At 45.9% G+C, this 26,787-nt stretch overlaps 1 protein-coding gene across 1 annotated transcript in view; it reads left to right on the top strand.

Annotated features, from left to right (window-relative positions):
* Nucleotides 1-9,000, top strand: part of LOC117539292 (protein unc-80 homolog) — a 52,122-nt gene extending 43,122 nt beyond the window's left edge. Inside the window, 9 exon segments of the mRNA XM_034205404.1 lie at nt 41-225; nt 903-1,068; nt 1,161-1,340; nt 2,109-2,256; nt 3,053-3,109; nt 4,101-4,179; nt 4,713-4,818; nt 6,029-6,240; nt 6,841-9,000. Of these exon segments, the coding sequence (XP_034061295.1) occupies nt 41-225; nt 903-1,068; nt 1,161-1,340; nt 2,109-2,256; nt 3,053-3,109; nt 4,101-4,179; nt 4,713-4,818; nt 6,029-6,240; nt 6,841-7,359 (1,652 nt within the window). The 3' untranslated portion in view covers nt 7,360-9,000.
* Nucleotides 9,001-26,787: the final 17,787 nt, after the last annotated feature.

Below are 26,787 nucleotides of genomic sequence, written 5' to 3'. Positions count from 1 at the left end.
CCTCCCTGGTTCCTTGTTTTCATCCTGTCCTCTTCCGCAGCTCTGAAGGTGGTATTGGTTTGCTTCGAGCGGTCGTTGGGGAACCAGTGGTACCGCCTCAGCCTGCAGGTGAAGGAGATGGCTCTGAGGAAGGTGGGCGGCCTGGCATTCTGGGACTTCATCGACTTCATCGTCCGAACCCGCATCCCCGTCTTCGTCCTGCTGCGACCCTTCATCCAGTGCAAGGTAAACAACAAGGGAATTTCGGTCATCCACCATTTGAATCCCAAGCAGTTCTAAGGTGTTCACTTGTTCCTGACACATTTTACTCACAGTTTCCTACTTTTTTGCTACAATATCCAAGTCCAGCTAGACCTAGGGAGAGCTCAATTGTGTAATTTGTCCAGTTTAACTAATTTATAATGCCATATAGAGAAATAACATTTGATTTTGGAAGATCATAATGAAATGATATCGATACATTCAAAACGCTTAGCAGTGCAGAATCAAACAGGTTTACACGATCCAGTTTATAATTGGCAGAATTGTTAATAAAACGTGTATATTAAGGTGACTTTGTGGAAATATCACTATTTTAAGATTTGGTCTTTCTTCCGACAGAAGCGTTTGTCACATGTGTTTAAAGACAATCAAAATGTAATGTAATTGTGCATCCATGCACATTTGCTTGTCCTCTCCTCTCTGTAAGTTGAATTAAAGTTAAAATGACTTATTTAGTGACGTGACTGTGTCATTAATGGCCTCACAGTTGCTCGGAGAGAGGCTGAATGGTACACCTTTATGGGAATATAGTTTAAACAAATATATCACTGGTCTAAGCCTGGATTTGTCGGTCAGATTTACTGCACTTGTATTCTTTTTCCCTTATAGTATTTCTTTCTGGTATGTTCATGATCCCCTAGTTGTTGACGCAGCCTGCTGACTCCCAGGAGGAGATCACGGCGCGCCACCACATCGCCGACCAGCTGGAGCGGAGATTCATCCCTCGACCTCTCTGCAAGAGCTCGCTGTTCGCTGAGTTCAACAATGAACTCAAGATCCTGAAGGAGGCTGTGCACAGCGGCTCAGGTCCGACACAGTTGTGGAAAAGTGTTTTTATTACGTAATTCCTCGTATTGCCATCTTACATTCAAGCGTGTGTGTTTGCCTCCACTCTACAGCCTACCAGGGCAAGACCTCCATCAGCACGGTGGGCACCTCTACATCAGCGTACCGCCTCAGTTTGGCCACGATGTCGCGCTCCAACACGGGCACCGGCACAGTGTGGGAGCAGGAGAGCCAGCCGTCACGCCAGCCCTCCCAGGACACACTGAGCCGCACCGACGAGGACGACGAAGAGAGTCAGTCACAATCCAATTATCTTTTTGACATCTGTAGTAAATAGGGTGACCAGGTGTTTAACAAGCAACATGTGGGACAAATAGGACGTTTTTGCGGGACATGTTACTGCGTTGCTAAGAGCTAGATTAGATGTATATATATATAATGTCTATCTAACCCTTAAGAAGAACATTTCTATTAATCTATTAGCTTATAAATATTAATAACACGCTTTACTTTGCTTTAATGTTTGCACAAACTAAGCAAGTGAAGGAATTCATTATATTTGTTTTGAATGGAATTAACATAACAAATGATTATGACCAGAAAGAAATGACCGGATCTAGCTTACTCCCACAGCCTGCTGACCTGTGTGCTAAACGTTAATTAAATCAGCTGCTGTTACCTCATCTCTTTTGGTTTCAGGATGAATATATCCATAGATTGATATTTTCTTTATTAGCCAGGCGTTTCTTGAAAGTTTCAGGGAAGCGTCACTTCAAAACATATTCAACTCTGTCGCAATTTAAAAGAAATCTTGCAAATCTGACAATAACTCATAAGTTAATACATTTCTCTGTTGATTGATTGACATCTGACACAGCTAATGGTGATAGCCCTCTCGTTTTCTACACACCTTTGTATAAAAGCCTTGTTTAAGACTGGCGACTGTCAATCAAATGCAGGACATCGGCTAAATGTGTGGGACAAATTATACAAATATTGTGCAGCCACTGGTCACCCTAGTAGTAAAGCAGAACTCATTGTCGCCATCTTTCTCCCTGCAGATGACTCCATGAGTATCCCCAGTGTGGTGAGCGAGCACGAGGCCTTTTTGCCCAGAGGGATAACGCAGCGCCGATTCTCCAGCCACGCCACCGGCTCCGCAGCATCGCAGCCCGAAGTCCCCCGCACCACCATGCTGCCCAGCCACAGGTAGCATCCGACAACACACACATGAAGACAGCAAGTACAAAATACAAAACAACTTTTCTTCAAGTTTCTGCTATAGACAGGAGAGTTTTGGGTGTACATAACCCAGCGTCACGAATTGTAATTTTAGTTTGGCTGACATTTCTGCAAACCCTTTGGGAGGCAGCTAAAGATTGCTAAAGCTACAAAGGCAAAACATTGTACGAATAACAAAAACAAATTACCCCCACACCATCTCAATTTCGCAAACTAATTACTTTCTTTATCTAACAATGTTTCAATTCAACATGGAATTTAGGTAGGATAAAAACTCCTAAAAACATTGACTGTTTAAAACTAAAAAGGAAATATATATATATTAAGGTAATAATACACACATGGTAATATTTCTAAATGTTTGTATTTGTTTCCCTCCTCCAACGCTCCACACAAATGAGTGAAATGTGTTCTTTAAGTTTGTCAAATGATCCGATGCTGTGCTAATATTGTTCACCTGAACCAATTGGATTTGGAATTATTATTTGAAATGGACGAACCAGTCATATGCCACAACCACAGCCATTTTTTCTGTGTCTATCTCTGTTGATTTCTACTGTGTTTTGTTCAACAGTCAGAGCAGCATTGTGAAGTAGCTCTGTCTCTTGGTAAGAATGTAAAACATGTTGTGTTCAGAGCCCTGGCTTCCCGGCCCGCTCTCTGGGGCTCGGGATGGCGACAGATCTCGACTACACTCCCTAAACTCCCTCTTCCCCCCCCCCCCCCCCCCCCCCCCCTCCGCCCCCCCCCCCCCTTTTCACAGTGAACCCAATGTGCTAGATGAGTCCCAGGGCCTTCTGCAGGAGGGTAACCTCTCTAGGTACAGTGGCCCTCTGTCTGTGTGTGTCCCGTTCTTGGGAGGGGGCATCGCATCGGGACGGCTTCCTCTTATTGGCCGCCCTCGCCGTTGATCACTCATCCACATCTAATCAAATCGCCTCGGCCCGCCACACCTCCCCCTGTCTCTCTCTCTTTCTGTGTGGGTCCAGTGTGCCTTGTCTCTATCACCTCCCCCCCCACACCACTTTCTAATGAGCTCCACACTGACCCTCATCTTCTCAGCTCATCTGCTGCGCTGTCCTAAAACAACAACCAGAGAGCGCTGGGGGCTAGGGAGCTCTGCCTCTGTTAGCTGTGGGTCTCCTCCACAGATGTGCCATCACTCCAGTCAGCCACTCTCCCATCGGTGCCATGGTGTTTCATTCTGTTTGCGTGTCTATCAGGCTTCTCGCTGATCAAATTGGGCGTCCTCCTCTGGATACCAATCTGTAGGGGCAAGGGGGAACTGGGGTGGCAACCATAGTATATGTAGCCGATTGATGTTTTCTTTGTCCAATTTTCCTTTTAGGAACAAATGCTTTATTCAACCGAAGCTTGGTTTCTCAATAATTAGACAATTTTATAGCGAGAAGAGCACTTTTTCTCGAGATAAGGATAATTATTGAGAACTTCTGGCCTTTCCTGGCTTCCGTACTTTTTTCAATATTTGATCGTGTTTTATAGAAAAAAGTGGGAATTTCTAAAAGGGATGAAGGAATACAAATGAAAGGAAAGAAGTCAACAATCCCACACGTTTCTTTGGTCAGCGTTGCTACTCCAGCCCCTACTATCCCTTGTTGTGTTCTCAGTGTGTAACTCATAGCAGCACTGTTTCTGTGATCGGGTGTCGTGTTACATTCTGTGTGTCACGTGTAGTGAATGAGTAGAATAGCAGCAACATCTTCAACAGCGGAGGATGAAGAGGCATTTTATACTCTTCACGGTGATTTATTTTTGTGTCGTGTGTATGTGTGTGTGTTTGACTGTACCAGGGTTGCCAGCGTGCAGAGTGAACCGGGCCAGCAGAACCTGCTCCAGCCTCCGCTGGGAAGAAAGAGAGGCCTCAGACAGGTGTGGACCCCAAAGATGCTAATAGCAGGGTTCTTACGGTCATTCAAAACCTGGAGAAGTCATGGAAATTCAAAGTGCTAATTCCAAGCCCTGGAAAAGTTATGGAAAACAATATTTTTCCCAAAGTTTTGGAAATGTAACTAAAGTTGCATCAAATATAATTCATATTTTATCTAATCGCCAAAATAGTAATACTATAATGATAATAAATACTGTAGAGTAAAGAAACGTAAAATGGCATTTAACTGATTTGAGTTGCTTCAGCGTGTAGAAGCTAGTAAGCCGACTATTGGATTTGTTTTAAATAGGCACAACATGTTTCATATGCAGACCTTATTTTCCTGTTCCTTGTTCAAATAAACCATTTTCAGTGGTACCGCTGAGAAAGAGTCATTTTTTGGTCATGGAAAATTAGATAAAGGTCATGGAGAAGTCATTGAAAATCATTGGTGAAAAAGTGTATGAACCCTGTAATAGTTTAAATAAAGCTGACAAACTACACCGGATTTGGATTAACTGTGATTTCCCCTCAGCTGCGGCGCCCTCTGCTGTCTATCCCGAAGAATGAACCTCGTAGCAGATCTGGAGCCAGGCTCTCCACGACCCGCAGGAGCCTCCAGCCCAAGAACAAACCGCTGGGTAACAACAGCCTTTATCTGTGTGTGATAATAGAAACACATAAATAATAATAATAATACATTTAAAAAAGGCAATCAAAAATATTGCTAAACCAAAAGTTACAAAATATGATTATCATTATTGTTTTACTTATTTATTTGCGATAATATCACAGCAGATACAAATGAGACCGCACAAATGTTAAGTCTGATTACAGGCGTTACGTCATTTAATTATTACGCTATTATCATTTTTGTATTATTATCTTATTATCATTGTTTTTATTATTATGGATTAACTTGTACCTAAATACTTCCGAGACATTATACCTGGAAACTCAAATAAAGCCAATTAAAACTCTGAATATTAAGATAAAATCTAATTGAAAAATACAAACGGAAACAAACTAATAGTACATTTTATTATTATCTTCTATTTTAACAGCTTTACATACTGACTAAAGGTCAACCCAGAACGAGCCAAATCAAACTGCTATGTAGTGTTCGAACATCATTTCCCATAATATTCACTGTGTGTGTGTGTGTGTGTGTGTGTGTGTGTGTGTGTGTGTGTGTGTGTGTGTGTGTGTGTGTGTGTGTGTGTGTGTGTGTGTGTGTGTGTGTGTGTGTGTGTGGTGTGTGTGTGTGTGTGTGTGTGTGTGTGTGTGTGTGTGTGTGTGTGTGTGTGTGTGTGTGTGTGTGTGTGTGTGTGTGTGTGTGTGTGTGTGTGTGTGTGTGTGTGTGTGTGTGTGTGTGTGTGTGTGTGTGTGTGTGTGTGTGTGTGTGTGTGTGTGTGTGTGTGTGTGTGTGTGTGTGTGTGTGTGTGTGTGTGTGTGTGTGTGTGTGTGTGTGTGTGTGTGTGTGTGTGTGTGTGTGTGTGTGTGTGTGTGTGCTGACCAACCAACCCTCCCTGATCACAACCCTGTGTCTTTGTTCCAATGCTGTGAGTTGTCTCCAACCTGACTCTCACTCTGTTCTGTCTCATGCCTTTTGTTTCAAAATAAAGAAACTTTGTTGGACTATGAAGGTGAGACACAACCCTTAACCCCTTCTTCTCCACCCTGCTATGGCCCACCCCCCTTTATCTGCACCCTAACCCCATAGGGCGCTCTGCATGTCTGTCTTGCATCCTTTCCCAGTCCCTGCCCATCCCGTCCCATCCCTGCATCCATTCTTTTCCCAATGTGTTACCTGTTTTGTATTTTTACGCATGCATGCATGTGTGTCCACAGCTCACGGAGACCAGAAGAGGTCAGTCACCTTTACGGAGAATCCTGATTCCAGCCAGCAGGGGGGCAGCAAGCCACCTACTCCCAGCACTGCGGAGCCCCCCGCCGAGGGCAGGAAGTCCAATCCCGCCTTTCCAAAGCCGCCGACGCTGGAGGTGCCGTCGGTCTCTTCGTCCACGGTGACCGCCGACCTGCACGGCCCCGGAAACACACCGGTAGAGGGAGAAATATAAAACAAATCTGAAATTGTTCATCCACGCCTTTTCTAAAGGGCGTGTCCTCATATTGAGACCCATGTTGTAATATTAAAAAGTCAATAGTTATTTATAATAAACAACTAATCATATGGGTAATAGCAAAAGTATGCAATATAACCAAGACCTTCTGGAATAATCCAATGCAAGTTAAAGCTCATATTCTTTACTACAGGTTATTTTTTAAATCTCCTTAATCCACTTTATGTTTACATTTTATGAATAAAGCACCTTTTTAATGGAGACATGCAGGCCAAACTGCTTCTCATAGCAAGTTAAAACGAAACAAACTATCCCAATAAATAAAAGTCAATACAATGAAATGAACAGTAGGACACTCCTCTTAATTACCTCTACATTTAGGGTCATTTATGAGACGCATAAGGAGCATAAGGAGCATTTCAAAGAAAAGCTGTGGAGGATATGAGTGGAACATAAAATAAGAATGTTAAATCGATTGTTAAGGCAGTTTATTTATAGGAAAGACTTGTATAGACTTCCATGGAAATGTAGCATGTTTCTGAGTTAAAAACAACATTACCAAATTGAATTCTCCCCCAGGTCCCACCCACCATAAGCAGCAAGGAGAAGAGAGAGCAGTGGGGTCTCCGCAGCAGCCTCTCCCCTCCCCCCTCCATCTCCCGACCTTCCACCCCAACCCCCCCATCCCGAACCTGCTCCCCGCTGCCCCTCTCCAAAACCTGTTCCCCTCTCCCGTTGTCCCGCACCTCGTCTCCTCTTCCTCCCCCACGCCCGGTGCTGGGCTCTGCGCCGGCTCCAGGCCCGCCGCCACCTCCCCCCCTTCCGCCGGGCCTGCTCCTGCCTCCCTCCCTGCCGCCGGGCCTCCGCCTGCTTCCCCCCCAACCGGCGCCGCCCCGGTTCAGAGAGAGTCCCGGGGACGAGGACACCACGGCTCTCCTGCCGCGCAGCGACACCCTGCTGCACCTCAGCGAGGACGACGGCACGGAGAACCCCCTCCTCGCCCCGCTGCTGCCCCCCCCCGAGCGTCGCAACTCACCCCGCCGGCTGCCCCTGCCGCTCTCCCCCGTCGACCTGGACCTGGACGAGTCCCACGTTTGAGAGTGGGGGTGAACTGCAGCCATCATACCTGTAGCCTGGGAGGCTATGTGATGCAGAAACAGTTCGATTTTATTGACTGACAATCTTAAAGTGCAAGGTAAGAAAAGGTAAGGCACAGAGGAGTGGGGCTTCTTCTGTTTTCTACACTTATGTGTCAATAACCATTGTGTTTTTCCTGTCCTGGAACTAAACTACTCTCCTCAGTGGATAGAGTTGTTCACTCTATCCCCCCTTCCTCTTTGTCTCTGTAGGTCTCTTATTATATGTGCTAAGTGTTGGATATTCAACATGAAAATCATTATCGTACTGTGTCTGTTCTTACGGCTTCACAGCCTGAGGGTTGAATGTATATTTTAGCAGCGATCTACCTTATAGCTTGACTCGTCCGCTCTACACCGAGATTGAAAAAACATATTTTTAAATTGTATTTTACATTAATACTCTTAAAGATAAGAAATTATTAAAAAATAATATTTATCAAATTTGAATGTCTATATTGCTAAGATCTATATGAATTGAAGAATGAGATGTTATAAAGATATTAAAAGTGTTATAAAATTCTGAATGTGTATGAAGAGTATATAAAGAGCCATTTTAAAGCTGTGGGTGAAAGACCTTTTTATATGAATCAGGTGATATACAGTAAATATAAAATACAGTACATGTATTTTCAACTTGTTATGTTATCGTATGGAAGAAACAAGCTCAGAGAAAAGTGCTTGGTGTTTCTCTAGTTCTAATTACATTCACAATGTCAAATGTATATCTAGTTATTTCGGTGTCGACAGTGTGTTTTCGTGTCTCTGCAGAATATTTCATTTTTGACCAAAGAAGGTATCTTTGTGTTTTATCACTTATGTTGTAGCTCATTCCATGCCTTAACAAAGAAATATGAACATGTCTGTCTGTTTAAAAATATTTTATTGTGGCTGCTGAAAACCTCATTCCTCCTTAATCGTGTTCAAGGAGTTCACGATGCATTGGCCCATTGTATCTGTTGATTTAAACATATTTTTGTATGGAAAACAAGCTAATTGTGCCCCCCCCCCTTTATTATCTACAATAATAATGATGCTTCATCAATGAAAGTATGTTCCATAATTCACACCAACGCACTGTGAGTGTTTTATCATGCTGCTTCTCTATACTATATGTCAGTGCTGTATTTAATATTCTTTCTTTGAACTATTTGTGTCACACTTTGTGAAAATATTGTATTTATTTGGGTTCATAGAGACTTTGTATGGTTTACTTATGCCAGAGAGGAAATATTGAAGGCTCTATGGGGGTCTTATAGCAGTTTATTAAAACATATTAACATTTTACCCTTAAAAAAACCACCCTGGTTCTTTATCATTTAAGACCCAGTGAGGAAACGGGAGATAAATAATATTTGTAATGCATTCATCTCTTGTCTGTGTAATATGTTGCACATAACTATCTCAAACCAGCACTACCGCATGGTTTAAAGTCCAAACGAAGTAGAAGAGACATCAGAGGACTGTTAAACTGTCGAATGTGAGTTCCCTTTAACTGTCATATGTGTGTCAAATGATGTGTCCTTTGTGCGAAGATATAAAGAAATTATAAAGTATATCAGAATATTTCTGGAATATCTAAATAAATAGAAGTTGTCTACAATGTTTGGAAACTCTGTCCATTTCTAATCGTTGAGAAGTCAGTTATAGTCGAAATGAACATTACATTTGCTGATAATGACATCCCAGGAGCACAAAACACCTGAACCCCGAAAAAAATAGCTTTTTACGCAAATCCACGTTTATTTTGAAATGAGCCGTTGCGATTTCTGACTGATTTCGATAGAGCGGGTCACACATATTAGAGTCAAAGGTTTGCACCTAGACTGTTTGCACAGAGCGAAATATCTTTGTGTTGCGCCATAAATCAGAAAATACTGCATTAAAAAAGTCATTTCCTGCATTTTTCTACTGATAAAGTGTGATATAAATAATGTACAGGCTTTCATATTGCTGTAGTTCACTAAACAGAGACATTAACGACATGTTTGGTGTTGAAAATGTCAGAAAAAGTGAAAGAATGGGAGATAAATATCTCAAAATTGTATTATATTTTGTGTGTTTGTGGTCCTCTTTCAGTTGAGTTGGTAAATATGTTAATTTGTTTGTTATCACGAAAAATGTGTTCCGTGAAATTAAAGCAAGTTCATAATTAGATAGACATCGTGAGGTATTTATTTTTGGTACAGTTTATGTTGAAACCGTTAGAGAGAGTAGCACACTTATTAGCCTGTTCCATTCTTCTTCGTTTCTGAAGGAAGTGACTTGGAAGTACGCGACTACCAAGCCAGCATCCTCGCGATTGAGAAACGGCCACTGATACTAACGGGGAAATCCTGCAGGATTCAAATGCCTCGGGCCCTTCTCACTTCGGTTAAATGGATTCCTTGCGTCCCTCACTTGCGTCGTTTCCCTGTGACTATAGTTCCTCTCACCAGGGAAGCATGGAGGGACGCAAGGAAACCACGAGAAGCAGGGAAATGAGTTTTAAGAGCAATGGGACGTACTTTCCTCCGGAGCGTCACGTGAAGCGACGTCCGTTTGTGATGACGCTGCACAGCTGATCGTCTGACAGCAGCTCTGTCCCCGTTGTTTCCACACACCCCCCCGCCTCTGTTAGCACACATTTACTGACACAAACATTTGTATCATCTGTTTCAAATACATGAAATAAAATAAGAACTCATTCTCAAAAAAGATAAACGCCATTCTTAAAATGTATAAACGAACAATAGTTTGATTAATATTGATTAGAGTGCACAAAATAAATAAAATGATTGAGAGAAGAAAAAGAGATATGTTATCTATCAAAACCCAGTTAGATTAACATTCATTGGATTGCACACTTTGTTTGTTTGTGTGGAAATTAACATTTTAATAGCACTTAATGACTGACTGAATGGAAATGACAATAAATGAAAATGTAAAACGAAAAAAGTGATCATGAAAATGTTTCCAATAAATGAATAAAATGATTTTTGCCCACTTTGTTGTTCAGATATATCACATATTTGTAACTAAATGATACATGAATTGAAACAAAACACGGTATAAACTGAGGAGTGACTCGTGAGGTTCATGTATTTTCTTCACTCCGCTGGGAAACTGCTCTCATGTCAAGAAGCATCAGATCAGTGCGATCAGTGCATGCGCTGCATCGTCCAATCAGTGAGCGATACACAGTAAGGGGGCGGGGCGAGTGTCTGAGGATTTCATCGAAGGATGGTCTGGTGGTTCCTCGGTTATCGCTCCTCCATTATCGCTCCTCGATCCTCGATCCTCGGTCCTCCGGCAGAAATAAGAGCCATGGGACGGTACTCAAGATGGCGCAAACAAATCAACTTCCAGTGAGACCGAGGAGCGAGGAGCGAGGAAATGAAAATAGTCGACCTGAGACAGGGCCTCTGCCTTTAACGGCTCACAGCTCCAATAGCTCCAGCCCCCACCCTCCCTGTGAGCACAGTGTGCTCTGATTGGTCGGGACACATAACATGAACGTGCCGGGCGGCGCGGTCCCGTGGGTTAGATGCGCGTTCATAATGCAGAGAGAAATAACTCTCAGAATAACGTTATTAGCACATTACAACTTGAGGAAAGAATGTTTTGAATAAGGTCTATACAAGTGTTCATACTGGGTAGTTTATTTAGTTTAAAAAAAATTATCCAACGATTTACAGACCACTCTTTCCCCATGTAAGTCAATGGGAAAAAGTGTTCCGGGCCTGGCAACCAAACCGAAGTGTAGTACCGCCGTTTGGCCAGCACGAATATTTTCATCTGAGTCCAGCGCACTTCCTGGGGGCTTGTGGAGGACCCATCAGTGGGCTCACCTCGGTTAAATGGATTCCTTGCGTCCCTCACTTGCGTCGTTTCCCTGCGACTAGTCCCTCCCACCAGGGAAGCATGGAGAGACGCAAGAGAGGCTTCTCAATACTCAAATTTCCCCTCCTCGACTCCTCGGTCCTCCGGTAGTGACCCGGAAATGAATTTCAGCGCGCCATTTTGAAGGACATCTAATTTCTCTAAATGCACACCGAGGATCGAGCGTCGAGGAGGCTCTCTGGAGGAGCTCTAACCGAGGATACACTGATGGTTCCTCCACGGCTCCTCCACGGATGCATTTCCGGGAACGGTGGAGGCGTGACGCACGGCCGGACTTATCTCAGCCAATGACAGCTATGCATGCATCCCCTGGATATTATTTTAGAAACTGCTTTCATCGCGTCGTGATGTTTCCAGAGAGAACAGCTGTGAGGTCTGTGCAGAAAGCAGAGCAGTGTGTAGAATGTATATCACTCAGTATAACAGGCCTACTCTCTTTATTTGCTTTAGTTTAGTAGATATCTACAAACAAAGAGTCGATATTTTTCTAAGACCATTGCTTCACATAATGAAATACACAACGGCTTATGCTTTAGGAGCTGTAGGTGTGTGTGGTACAGTGTGTAGGTGTGTGTTGTACAGTGCGTAAATGCGGCGGACAGACGGATCTCAGTTGGTTTGGTGTCCTCTGCTTACTTTTAATAGGCCTACTTGTAAATACAACTTTTGGCCCGTAATTTCAATTCCCCATTTCAGCAACCAGAGAGAGGGGGGGATATATCCAGTCTCTGATTGTGTTACGTTATTATGAGAGTGCTCTCATACTTTAAATTGTATATTGTGGTGACACGTTATTGGACATAATTCACCTTGCTTATTGTGTTGCCACACGGACCCTTTAGTGGGGAACACCTGTAGCTTTAGCTGCCATTCCTGCTAGCTCATCAGGCAGAGCAGTGCATGTGTTAACCTCTTTGAAAGTAATGGATAATAAAGATTGGAACTCCATTCTTAATACACCGCCTCCGACTCTCTTTTCACGGCACTACAATATATTTATATAAATATATTTGTGTGTGTGTGTCCGCATCTGTAGCCTGTTATTGTCTCATTATACCGCACTCTCAATGAATTCAAAGTAAATGTGTGGGGGAACAATGTTCAGCTGATCTAACAGAGATACAGCGCTATGACAAAACACTCGACAGCTGATGCAGCTGTTGTCACGTAATAATGAACGGACGTCTCTTTAAAATGACCGCTCAGAGGAGAGGAGTTCTCATTTATTTAAACGTCTGCTGCTTCCCCTCCTCTCTCCTCGGTTCCCCTCCTCGGTCCTCCGCTCGCATCTCCTGTGGGCGGGTCTAAGTCTCGAGGAGGGGAACCGAGGAGGGGAGTCGAGGAGGGGAAATTTGAGTATTGAGAAGCCTCTATGTAAACAACGTTCTAGTAGTTCTGCAGCAAAACTGTGGATTAAAAAGGGATACAAATCAATGTATGGAAGATTCATGCAACGCTGACGCATGCGTAAAGTGGATAGATCGACAAATTACGCGCACCTTTACCTCGATGAAAAAACAGATAGGCAGTGAAAAGTAAGTACATTTACTCAAGTATTGTACTTAAGTACTTAGGTAAAAAAAGTAGTTCCATTTAATGTTGACCCGGAACTCTCTCAGTGGCAGCCATGATACGTATCACTAGGCCACCAGGGTGGGTGGAGGGGGTCAGGAGGACGGGACTGAGCTGACCGCCCAGAGGCACAGCAGAGGACCAGGAAGGGATCTCGGGCGGACGGCCCGGGGGCAAGGCAGAGTTCAAAAAGGGGGATTCGGGCGGACGGCCCGGGGGCAAGGCAGAAGCCGAAAAGGGGGACTCGGGCGGACGGCCCGGGGGCAAGACAGAGTCCAAGGTGGGGGTTATGGAGGGGGCGAAGGCCACCGCCGGCGAACTCAGGGGGCCGAGCATGAGGGCGAGGACTGCGGCCGGAAAAGTCAGGGGGCCGAGCATGAGGGCGAGGACCGCGGCCGGAAGAGTCAGGGGGCCGGGCCCGAGGGCGAGGACCGCGGCAGGAAGAGTCAGGGGGCCGGGCTCGAGGGCGAAGACCGCGGCTCTCAGGGGGCCGGGCTCGAGGGTGAAGACCACGGCTCTCAGGGGGCCGGGCTCTCAGGGGGCCGGGCTCGAGGGCGAAGACTGGGGCTCTCAGAGGGCCGGGCTCGAGGGCAAAGACCAGACAGCTCCGGAGGCCGGGCAGGAAGGCGCTCACGGGACAGTGCCGGAGACCGGGCAGGACCCGGTGTCGGAGCTGGTGGGACAGGCCTCGGCAGGATCCCCCACGGAAGAGGACCAGGACACGGGATTTGCAGGACCCCCGGCAGGAGAGCAGTCGGCGGGGCCTCCAACGGCACAGACAAAGGGTTGGCAGGACCCCCGGCAGGAGAGTAGTCGGCGGGACCTCCAACGAGACAGGACAAGGACCCCCGGCAGGAGAGTAGTCGACGGGGCCTCCAACGGGACAGGACATGGAGTTGGCAGGACCCCCAGCGGAACCTCCAACGGACCAGGACATTGGGTAGGGACTTGAGACGTGACTCGAGAGGAGACTCGAGAGGGGAACCAAGGGGGAAATCGAGACGTGACTCGAGAGGGGAACCAAGGGGGAACTCGAGAGGGGACTCGAGAGGGGACTCGAGAGGAGACTCGAGAGGGGAACTAGAGAGGGGACTAGAGGAGGGACTAGAGGAGGAACTAGAGAAGGGAACTCGAGAGGGGACTCGCAAGGGGAACTAGAGGAGGGACTAAAGGAGGGACTAGAGGAGGGACTAAAGGAGGGAACTCGAGAGGGAACTGGAGAGGGAACTGGAGAGGGGACTGGAGAGGGGACTCGAGAGGGGACTGGAGAGGGGACTCGAGAGGAGACTCGAGAGGAGACTCGAGAGGGGAACCGAGGGGGAACTCGAGAGGGGACTCGAGAAGGGATTTGAGAGGAGACTGGAGAGGGGACTAGAGAGGGGACTCGAGAGGGGACCCGAGAGGGAACTCGAGAGGGGACTGAAGAGGGGACTCGAGAAGGGACTCGAGAGGGGACCCGAGAGGGAACTCGAGAGGGGACCGGAGAGGGGACTGGAGAGGGGACTGGAGAGGGGACTGGAGAGGGGACCCGAGAGGGAACTCGGGTAGGAACTGGAGAGGGGACTCGGGTAGGAACTTGAGAGAGGACTCGGGTAGGAACTTGAGAGGGGACTCGGGTAGGAACTTGAGAGGGGACTTGAGTCGGTCGGTACGCCGACAAGACTCGGGGAGCTGGCGTCGTCTGGGGAGCCAGCAGGAGACGAGGAGCTGGAGACGGCCGGTACGCCGACAAGACTCGGGGAGCTGGCGTCGGCTGGGGAGCCAGCAGGAGACGAGGTGCTGGAGTCGGCCGGTACGCCGACAAGACTCGGGGAGCTGGCGTCGGCTGGGGAGCCAGCCCTGTAGCCGAAACTGGAGTCGAGCCCATGGCTTCCGGGGCCGGTACTGAAGCCGGAACCATGGCTGCTGGGGCCAGAACCATGGCTGCGGGGGCCGGAATTGAAGCCAGAATCATGGCTGTAAGGTCCGGTTCTGGAGCCGGAATCATGGCTGTAAGGTCCGGTTCTGGAGCCGGAAACATGGCTGTAAGGTCCGGTTCTGGAGTCGGAAACATGGCTGAATGGGCCGGTGCGGAAGCCTGGTGTAAGCCAGGTAATCCAGTATGGACGCAAAGCTGCGTGGGCCGGTACTGCTAGCTTGGCTTTGCGCCTCCTTCTCTTAGCAGCCGCCGGAAAGCTCCGTGGACGAGCCAGACGAGTTCCAGCATACGACTCCTGGACAGGAGCAGGAACTGGGGCAGAAGCACTGGCTGACTCCAGACGGACCACACCGAGACGTTTGTAGTCAGCAAGCTGGAAATCACACACCCAGAGGAAGTTCAAAATCCAGCCAGGCAAGAACTTCACCAAGTCTGGTTTCTCCATAGCCAACCGGTGCGCCTCTACCAGAGAGGCCTCCCTCTGCCGAACACTGGACGCTCCACTCCACCAATCACAGCAGCAAGCCAAACAAAAGGAAAAATGCTGTAGCTCCACCTCAAATGGATCATCTGCTGGGTCCATTTCTGGTCGGTTCGTACTGTCACGGTGTGTGAAGCAGGTAGGACCCAAATGCAGATTATTTCAAGGCTAGGTGATAACAAAGACAAAACAGAACACTCACCGACGAACTAGTCATGACACAAGACGAACCGACAAAGACAGACAGAAAAACCAGAACTTAAATACACACAAGACATTAGTCTTGTGTGTATTTAAGTTCTGGTTTTTCTGTTTTTTCACAGAAACAAGACACAGGTGAGGAGGGAGGAGAAAACACAGGGACACCAGGTGAACACAATCGGGTAAATTAGACACACCAGGGAAACTAACGACAGGGAACCACAGACAGATTTAAACAAGACACAACGCAGACAGAAACAGGCAAGACAGGGAGTGAAGACCCTTCAACATAAAACATGAAACAAGACAAGACATACAAGACAGATCGTGACACACACACAACAGTCGGCCGTTCACGGAAACAACCGATTATGACCGAGAAATGACATCATGAAAGTTACGGTGCTTATTAAGCATTTTAAAACGTATGTGGTAAGTTGCCAAAGTGCTTTGTTTTGAACGTTCATCAGTATTATAATCAAAAAGAGAAATATGAACGTTAGTTTTTACTGAAATGATCAAATAAAGTCAACATTTCACAGTCTTTACTGAGCTGTGTGGAGTTTGTTCAACTTTTAAAAGATCTTTGAATGGTGATGTACACAATGTGGACGGGAGGGAGAGGGTGACGACGAGCATAAGTTTCACTTTCCTTTTTTATTTCAATTCCAACTTTGGTCATGAAGAATATGTTTCTCTGTTGTCCACGTTCATAAAGCATAAAGCAACAGCATCAGAGCACGGTGCAGAGTCTCTAGATGAGTTTACAGTAGTCCCTCATTCTTATTGAACATCCATGTTGTAGTCCGCTGTATAGAAAACTGTAGTTTCCATAGTTTCCCCACAGCAGCAGACGCACATTCATGACGTCTGCTGGCGGACCTGGTGGTTGATTTTGGCAACGGCGGACATGTTGTCCGAACGAACGAGCACATGCCTGCCCACCAGTTGGGGTAAAAAGTGCATGAGTGCGAGCAACACAGCCCGAAGCTCCAACACATTGATATGGCATGCCCCTTCCTGGGCAGACCACTGACCCTGAACAGTCCTGCCCTGCCACGCCGCACCCCACCCCGAGAGACACGCATCCACAGTGACAGTCTCTTGGCGGAATGGGATGGCGCCCATAGGCACACCCATCAGAAGATAGGCCCTGTCCCTCCAGCGGGACAGAGAGTGGAGGCACCGCTGAGACACCCTGACTCTCTTGTGCCTGTGCCACTTGGCGTCCAAGTGAAGGCTGTTCAGCCACACCTGCATGGGGCGCAGTGACAGCAGGCCTAAGGGCTGAGACAGCCGTCAGTCTGCCTAAGAGCCGGAGGAACTGGATGTAAGGCATCCTCTTCTTTGCACAGCATGAAAGAAAGGTCAAATGAATGGGCTGTGATTTTTAAGCAGAGGTCAATAATTTGTACGGCCCTCGGAATATGTTGAACAAATTGAAATGGCCCTTGAGTGGAAAAAGGTTCCCCACCCCTGCCTTAGAGCCTCGTCAGGAGCCAGAATCAGGGAGGCGATGGCAGGCTCAATGGGTGGCATGCCACCCAGCCCCACCCTCGCCGGATCCTGCATGGCAGCCAAGGTCCGGGCATCAGAGCCAGCGTGGCAGAGAGCCCTGGTGTCCCTCCAGCATGCATGGTACTCAGGTACTCCTCTGAAGGAGGAACGGTCAGGGGGACAGGGGCAGGGCTACGTCTGAAGAAGGCGCTAGCCTGAGCCAAGTCGGGCTGCGGAACCGGAATCTGCTTGTGCGCCAGGGCCGTACGAATAATGGCCGCCATGGAGCCGTCCACCGCGCCCTGCAGAGAACCCTGAGCAGAGGAAAGGGAAGCCTCCTCGAGCGGGACCTCGTCCTCCGTCTCTTCATTGAAGAGGTTATCCGAAGCCGCTAGCGACAAGGCATCCTCATACAGAGGTGCGCCAACCGAAGGAGGGGCAGACGGCACGCTAGCAGCCCCTATACCGGGCCCTGGCTGAAGGGCCAAGAAGAGCGACTTCATCATGTCCATGTTGGCAAATAGCTGATCCACTTTAGAGGACAGCCTGTTTCTAGTCCTTCTATTGGGGGGAGCACCCATAGCCATCGATCCCTCAAGTCGCCGGGAACGGCCGAACTGATCTGGAGGAGGATGTGACAAGGAGAGGTGTCCGTTGGCTGCTGCCAGACGTTCCACCTCCATTCTAGCCACTCTGAGCGCCCGAGGCATGCATGCGCTTACCGTGAGAGCCTCCCTTAGATGCTCGAGGCCGAGGCAAGAGGGGCAGCGTTCATGGCCGTTCTCGGGCTCAAGAGAAGCCATACAGGCTGAGAATGAGCCATTCTGTAGGTAGCCAGATGCAGCGCAGCCGTGCGGGAACACAGCCTTCACCAGCTACCTGCTTAACGGAAAGAGTAGAGCGGTGCTGCTACTCGCCGAACAGAAAGAGGGATGTAATCACACCGATGGCAGAGGGAGCGGGAGCGAGAGCACTGCCTTCACCTAGCTGGATTAATAAACAAGGCAGTTTAGCGTCTACCAGGAGCGGGGGGAGAACACTGCCTTCACTGGTTGAGTTAGAGACGAATGCCAGATGCAGCGTAACCGGGAGCGGGTGCGGGAACACAGCCTTCACCAGCTACCTGCTGAACGGGACTCATTGAACCGTAGTTATAGCCGTAACTATCGTTTTATATGTACAAAGTAACTATGAGTGTTAAAATAAACGAGTAAAAATAAACAATATTTGCCTCTTAGCTGCAGTGGAGTAGAAGTATAAAGTAACATTAAATGGAAATACTTTTTTACCTAAGTACTTAAATACAATACTTGAGTAAATGTACTTACTTTTCACTGCCTACCTGTTTTTTAATCGAGGTAAAGGTGCGCGTAATGTGTCGATCTATCCACTTTACGCATGCGTCAGCGTTGCATGAATCTTCCATACATTGATTTTTATCCCTTTTTAATCCACAGTTTTGCTGCAGAACTACTAGATTATAGTTTACTACGTTGTTTACATGTGATGCGTTCAGCAGCTGAGCCTCTCTGCAGGAAAGAGTCACTCTGGAGGAAACACCCCGGAAGTCTCATCGTGCAGAGAAGCAGCACGGGACCGTGTGGAATAACTTGTTGACGTTTTCTCTACAAACAACCTGCGCATTCTGATATCCCGTCAACATTGGTAAGTAAATAATGTTAGTTGACGTTTTCCCTTCTCTACAAACAACCTGCGCATTCTGATATCCCGTCCGTCAACATTGGTAAGTAAATACTGTTAGTAGACAGTGTTGTTGCTTTACGCGTGGGTCAGGTTTACTCACTGTAACGCTAACTTTTATCAGAAAGGTCTGAATGTGTTCCACTTCCGTGTTTACAACCTCACAATGGCGTAGCGTAAACAGTACTGTTTTATGTAAGACACTACATGTATATTGTATTTATATAGTTTAATGTTTACCTTTTATGTTTTTAATTTTAAAAGCTTTCTGTGCCAACATGTTTGTTGTCCTGAATACTAAGATAATTTAAATCTCCTGTGGTGCATCAGTCTCCTGAATGTGTTTAGAAACGGATTTACTTTTAACACTTTTAGTAACATCTATGAAGCTACTTGTTGAAATACACGAGATTCATTATCTACTATTTTCTGACAGGTATTTTGACAAATGTAAAGCTGTGTTTTATCATCTTCAACTCACTGAAACCAGTGGGGGAGGAGGCTTTATTTTAAGTATGAGTCACGATGAGCTGATGTAGAATGGCTTGATTTAATTTCATAGTTTAGGAAACCGTGACAAATGTATTATTGTATTTGTCATAAAAAATCATGTTGATGTTTCTTGAGAAAATATGATGTTTAATCAGTAAAAAGTACTTAAGTACTTAAAGGTGGGGTAGGTAATTTTGGAGAAACCCTTACAGAGCCCCTCCTCCAACACACACGAACACGCACATGACCAATGAGGGCAAGAGATAAGTTTGTGCACAGATATAGATACTGGCAGGTAGGCCATCCAGTTATTTTAGCCGGGCCGGCTCAGATGATTGGTCGTGCTTTTTACAGCGCCACGGCTTCCACAGATGGATTTTGTGTTAAAGCACTTCAGATATTCATTGCTAAGATGAATGTATGTTAAGAGCATTCCATGGAATATAACAAAAAGTGTATCTCGAGCCGGTTTCTCAAACTTACCTACCCCACCTTTAATGCAGAAAGAATACATTTAACCACTCTAAATATTCTATAAATAATGAAAAGGGAAACAAGTACCACGTAGAGAAATACAGCAGCCATCAGTCTCTGAGATAACATCAGCCTTACTTTTTTGACAAAATATTTGTTTCCCGAGGTGAAGAATATTTAAAAAATGCACAATAAATACCTGAAAAAGTAGAGAGAAAAACTAGTTTTGAAAATGTCTTAAACCAGAATAATCCTAACGCTGTCTTCCCTCTCTTCATTTGTCCCCAAGATGAGTGCAGAGTTTCTGGAACAAATCTGAGGACGGCCGGGTTTCTTCACTTCTGCTCTTCTTCCTCCACTCGTGGTAAAGTATGGCATTTAAAAGCCTTAGTAAGCGCAAACCTTTAAATGTGTTCAGAAAGTCTTAGGAAAGTAAAAACTTTAGAAATGCCATAATAGTTTACTACGCCATGCGTAATTTAATAGTGTCAGAAAAAGTCATAGTATAGTTTGCCTTAATAAAAGTCATAGGAAAGTCATAGTATATAGTATAGCAACAAATTCATAAGAATGATTAAAAGTCACAAGAATTTCATTACAATGTTTGCCAAAGAGAAGTTACAAAAAACAATTACATTTTTCATAAAAAGTTGTTTAAAAAGTCAGAGCAGAAAATCCTTAAACTGCAAAAAGTCATAGAAAAGTTAATTAAATTCACAATAATTAGCAAATAATGTCGTTAAGATGTGAAATGCCTTTAGAAAATCATAAATAGTTTCTAAAAGTCATTAATAATGACGTATAAAATAAATGTCATTCTTTTTTTTCCTTTTTTTTTAAAGGTGATTATTTCTCGTCATGATAAATATAACTTAAACCTTCCCTCTTTGTATGACCCAGTGGCTCACCTGGTAGGGTACATTCTTCCTGAATCCTAGATGCCAGGGTTCGAATCCCTCCTGCGGTGCTGTTTTTCAGGACCAAAAGAAGCAACAAAAAAAGATTTTCTGCTATTTTTTAAAATTCTGATCTACTCGTTCTGCTCTCCTACGCCACCTGCCTCTCTTATCCTACGCTACCTGCCTCGTCTACTCTTCCTGCCTCTCTTATCCTACGTTACGCGACCCTACGCTTACTATGAACTACCTGCCTCATCTACTGTGCACTACCTGCCTCACTTACTATGAACTACCTGCCTCACTTAGTATGCCTAACTCAGCTACTCCGAGTCTCGAACCCCGTACATGCTAAGCAGCAGACCTGAACTCGACACGGGCGCCTTAATGCCGAGAACAGACCCAATCCGGCCACCAACACATGTACCTGAAGACCTGTGCTCCGGGCGCATTTATCTTCTTCATTTTGAGTAAAGCACTTTAAAAATCACTATAGCTCACGAGGACTCGAACACACAACCTCAGACTTTCTAACCCGTCTTCTTCCCTCTGAGCCAATTGACCAGTGACTGTTGCATCTCATTTGGTAAAGTCATTCTCTACTTTGGATGGTTAGACTGTGAAAACAGTGTAAACTGTAAAATGCATGGACCTCATGAGTATCGAACCCAAGACTCCTGCTCACCTGAGCAGCGTTGTATCCCACTGAGCTATTTCCTTTGTGGAAGTCTCAGGTTGTTTGGTAGATTATGTAACAATGAAAATGTAAAAAAGGAAATAGAACAAGTTATTGTGCAGTGCATCCAATAAAACTATCCTTGTAAGTATGTCATACAATTGTGCCACCAACATTTATAAATGAAAAACTCTTCTCTCTGTTTTTTTCACACCGTTTTGGATGTTTTACCTGAAAACCAGTGCAAATAAAGAAGATTGAAACCACAACCTCCAGTCTTCAAGGCAGTGTTTTATCCCAGTGAGCCATTTGACCTGGGACAATGCTTTTTCGTTTGGTAATCTAGTTCTGCACTTTGGGTGTTAAACTTCCAACAATCAATGCACCTCATGGGGATCGAACCCAAAACCTCAGCTCACCTGAGCAGCGTTGTATCACTCTGAGCTATTAGATTGAGACAGTGACCTGTTGTTTGGTAGATTATGTGACAAATACAAATGTAAAAAAGGATATAAAATAAGTCATAGTGCAGTCCATCTGAAAAAAACTGTCCTTGTAAGTAAGTTACATAATTGTGCCACCAACATTTTTAAATGAAAAACTCTTCTTTACTTCATTTTGAATGTTTTACCTGAAAAACCAGTGGAAATAAAGAGGTTTGAACCCACAACCTCCAGTCTTCAAGGCAGTGCTTTATCCCAGTGAGCCATTTGCCCTGGCCCATATGTGTTGCGTTTGGTAATATTTCCACTTGGGTCTTGGACTCCAGAAAATCGCTGCACCTCATGGGGATCGAACCTTAAACCTTAGTTTACCTGAGCAGCGTAGTATCACTCTGAGCTATCAGATCGGAGACAGTCATTGTCCAACTGTCCAAGACTTTGTTTAAAAAAGGAAATGGAAAAAAAGTAATTGTGTAGTTTGTCATAAAGCTGTGCCTAGTTACCATGGACACAAGTAAATGTAAAACTCTGCTCTTCTTTAATCTGGATGTTTAATATCACTGCTCCCTCTAAGAATCAAACTCACAACCTCTGGTCTTCTGATCCTTCTCATATCACTCTGAGCTAAAGGACCTGAGCACAGTTTTCTGGTAGAGACTGTCTCTTGGTAGGGGTTGTGAAACAAAGTCAATGTGAAGAAAGTCATAGTATAGTATGTAACGGAATTGCACCACCACCAAATGTTAATGTAAAACTACAATAACTTGTACGGTCATTATATCGGGTGCTTGACCTTAAAAGTCCCTGTATTAGCATTGAACCCTCAACCTCCTGTCTTCAAGGCAGTATGTTATCCCTGTGAGCCATCTGACCTGGAATGACTCTGTGTCGCTTGGTACACTTTGGCTACACTTTGGGTCTTGGACTTCAAAAAACATTTGTACTGTACACCATTTTGGATGTGTTACCTGAAAACCAGTGCAAATAAAGATGATTGATTTTATCCCAGTCAGCCATTTGACCTGGGACAATAAACCTTTGTTTGGTAATCTAATTCTGCACTTTGGGTGTTAAACTTCCAAAAATCTATGCACCTTATAGGGATCGAACCCAAAACCTCAGCTCAACCTGGCAAGGCTGTGGTTTATCCCTGTGAGCCATTTGTCCTGGTTTGACTCTGTCGCTTGGTAATATAATTCTACACTTTGGGTCTTGGACTTCAAAAAACATTTGCACTGGGTGGGTGTTGTATTTGTGAAAATCACTGCACTTCATGAGGATCGAACCGAAGACTACAGTTCTTCAGAACATCACTCTATGAGATCTGAGACAGGTCTCTGGTAGAGTTTGTGTCACAACCTCTGCATGTTGGACTTTCAAAACCTAAGTATCGAACACACAACATCAGCTCTACTGAGCTTCCTCATGAGCTATATGACATCTCAAAGAAACGTCTAAATACCCACGGTCCCTCTTTCTGCCATCGATAGGCGGGATCCTGCAAATGTATGCCCACCCGTTGGAATGACTTATGACCATTTCAAGTTTTCAAAGTCTAATTGCAGTAACAAGGCAGACCGCCACGGGACCCACATTTCACACATATAGGGGCCCTAAGCTCTATACGGCAGGGTATCCCTCTGCGCCATCTGGCCTGAGGCATTAATGTTTCGTAGAGGTTCATTTGTTCATTTGGGATTTTGGACCTTAAAGATTACTGCACCTGAAAAGCATCAAACCCACAGCCTTCACAGTGTGTGCATTTTTAAATGAAAAACTCTTTACCTCATTTTGAATGTTTTACCTGAAAAACCAGTGCAAAAAAAGAAGATTGAACCAAGATCCTCCAAGGCAGTGTTTTATCCTCGTGAGCCAATTTGACTTCATGAGGATCGAACCTAAGACTTCAGTTCTTCAGAACAGTCTTATATCACTCTATGCCATGAGATCTGAGTAGGGTTTGTGGCACAACCTCTGCATGTTTGACTAATTTATTATGAGGGTTGGACTTTAAAAACCCAAGTATCGAACACACAATCAGCTCCACTGAGCTTCCTCATAAGTCCATGAGCTATATGACATCTCAAAGAAACGTCTAAATACCCACGGTCCCTCTTTCCGCCATCACGGCTCTGCCGTCGATAGGCGGGATCCTGCAGGAACTGCCGGAGATCATCGAAAATCTGCCTGGAGAGGTCTCCTCGTTCTTGCCGGTGTTTCTCCCGGGTACAGACAAGTACCAGGAGGGAGCGGTGGCGGCCCCAAGGAGCCTGAAGGCTCCGGTGTCCTCATACGTCCCCCTCACTAAGGGGTTGACGGATGTTGGTTTTCCGACCACGCCTCCCCTGGAGCTGAACCTGACGGCATTGTTCGGGGTGAAGCAGGCCAGCACGGTCGCCGCAAGGTGTCCCTTGCTTTCCTCCCCCGGGGACCAGGTTGTCGTCCGCCAGACTGACCGGATGCACCATGTGTGCCTTCCAGGCGTCTGCAGCGGCGAACAACATCGCTCTGCTGTCTCACTCCATAGTGAGACTATCAGAGCAGCCCTCCATGCCCTCCGAGGTTTCGGAGGAGATAGGCAAGGCTGCCAGTACAGCACCCACCCTGTGCGCATCCGTCACCGTCTCCACGGCGAGGATTGCAGCTTGGGTGATGCATATTCAGCGCCACCTCTGGCTGCAGCAGGCATCCGTACCAGAGACGGCCAGGAAAGTGCTGCTGGATGCTCCAATCAGCCCGGACGGGCTGTACCCCAGTTCCACGCCATGGTGGAGTCCATGAAAACTGCCGCAGAACAGGGCAGCATGTCAGCTGGCTCCAGCCTGCTGAGCGCCCCCAGGGGCAGCAGCACGGCGTCAGGGTCGCCCTTCGGCAGCCGCGGGGGCTCCGTCACATGTCTCCGCTTCTCCGCCACCCGAGAGACAGGGTCTCCCGGCGGCGAGTTGGAGGGGATAGAGGCACCCCTGCTCCTGGTCTGCTCCGCGAGAGCCTCCGAAGAAGAAGAAGCAGGGTACTTATAGGGTTTGGGGGGGGGATTTTTGTGAAGAAAATAAAACGTTTCATTTTCCAACAGTTTGTCTGTGTCATCAGTAACAACTGTTTCTCACATCCCCCCCCAGATATACCTCACAGTCATAATAAGTGTGGACAGCACTGCACACACCTCCAGTCATCCCCTGAGCGCGTACGCGCTGCATGATGAGGGCCTCCGGTGTTTCATGCAGAAACACAACGTGTAGAGGCTCCCTCGCAGCCCTTTCGGTCCAGGCCCACCTTGGGTTGCCTCACGGGCAGCGGTGGCGAGGGCTCTGGCCTGGCTCGTCACCATGACGACTTTAGATCAGGTTCCCCTTACGGCCCCTACACACGGCGGCGTGCGTTGCTGCTTGGCGGTGGGCGTGTCTTGAGCTTGGGGAGTTCATGCGAGCAACGCGACCAACAACCAATCACATGAATCTCTCCTGTCAATTGCATAAAAGGTTTTACACTTTATATGATGAACATTTATGACATTACTGTCTATGGTGCTATTTTACGCAACATTCCATGCTGGCTAAATACTGTCTATGTCTGCTAGCTGTCCATTCAAACGAAGTACACTGGATATAAACTCCCCAAACAGGCGAAAACCTACCAGTTTCACCCACTGTCTCTGCCACCCTCCCTCCATGCCTGGCTCCTCCGGTTTGTATCCTGGTAGGTGAACAGGGACTGATCATAAAGCACCGGGTGATTCCCTACCGCTACGATTATTTTCTCCTCCATTTTTTGGCATATGAGGAAATGAACTGCGGTCTGGCTCTCCCAGCATACAAGCGGTTTGATTGGATGCAGCAGTGCAAATGTCTTCCACTGGGAAGACATTTGCACTGCTGCATCTTGGTCTTCCCCCAGTTTGTTTATTCAATTTTATTTGAGGGATGTCTTCCATTCCTCTCTGACACACCCTGTACTGAGTGTCCTGTCAGAGTGAGTCTCTCCTGTCTGTCTGCACAACACACTCTCGAACACTCCATAATCGTCCAGGAGCGACGTTTGGTCAGTGTCCGTGGCGTGCAGTTGTGACGCTCCTAGGCTCCTTCAGCTTCATAAAGGGACGCAAATAGCTTTCAACTGATTGCAATGTATTCCCATCTGCGGCGGGATTTGATGCTCATGGAAGCACGGCATTTGTTTGTGTCGGCTGCCCTTAAAGTCCATTCTCATTGGATAACGGATAATTCTACACCCGGAAGTAAGTATTCCCCTTACTGTCGATTGATTTTACAGTGATATCTGCACTACTCATCGACTAAAAAACACCAGATTATCCTTGTTAATTACACAACATTGATTGGTTTAAATTGTGTGCAATGCTTTTGTATTTTTCCCCTTCGATTTGGAGAAACAAATATGTTTATGTTTTCGGAGTAAAGGATGGCACTACCCAGAATCCCCAGCTATCGTTTAGGACTACACCATGTGCTCTGTTTGACAAACCCCGTTTTTTTTCATCATTCATTCCAATGGCTGGCGTCTATGTCACGTGATCTTCAAATTTCTCCCTGCAGAAAAAAAAAACATGGCCGAACTTCGTTTTATTCTCGGTGGAAAATGCCTATTTTAAAGTTAGATTAGCCATTCAAATGCGTTTTGATGTCATTTGATGCGAGAAATATGAGTTGTTATTTCAGATTATGTGTGCAGTGGATGTACATGATCTTTAGTTTGCTAGTTATTACGAAGATTACTTCAGGAAATTGCGTCCATAGAACGTTTTCATTGTTATCAAGGTGGTTGCTAGGGACGCTGCTATCGATATTATTTCTGTTATGTTGTGTAACAGTTTAATTGTGTTATCTTTATTGCTACCCCGTCAATGTATAGTGTTGGTCCACAGCGCAAATTAGTTTAACAAAATCCGCATCTTAAGATACGTTATTTTCCCCTGTGCAATTCCAGTCTCACATCTCACAGCACATCGTCATTAACAAATACCGGAAACAGACCGAAAACATTTTTTAAAAAATACTTTATTCCGAGTGTGCTTGCTTTTCTCTTTGAAAGTCATCACATAACGGCATTGTAATACACGGTTCAGCTGCATTAAATATTACATATCTGCCGTAGTTCTGTATTTATAGAGCCCTGATGAGAAGACTTCTAGACAAACATGAG

This window comes from Gymnodraco acuticeps, unplaced genomic scaffold, assembly GCF_902827175.1.
Source record: "Gymnodraco acuticeps unplaced genomic scaffold, fGymAcu1.1, whole genome shotgun sequence".
NCBI classification, from domain to species: Eukaryota; Metazoa; Chordata; class Actinopteri; order Perciformes; family Bathydraconidae; genus Gymnodraco; species Gymnodraco acuticeps.
This window is presented reverse-complemented; position numbering and strand designations above follow the sequence as displayed.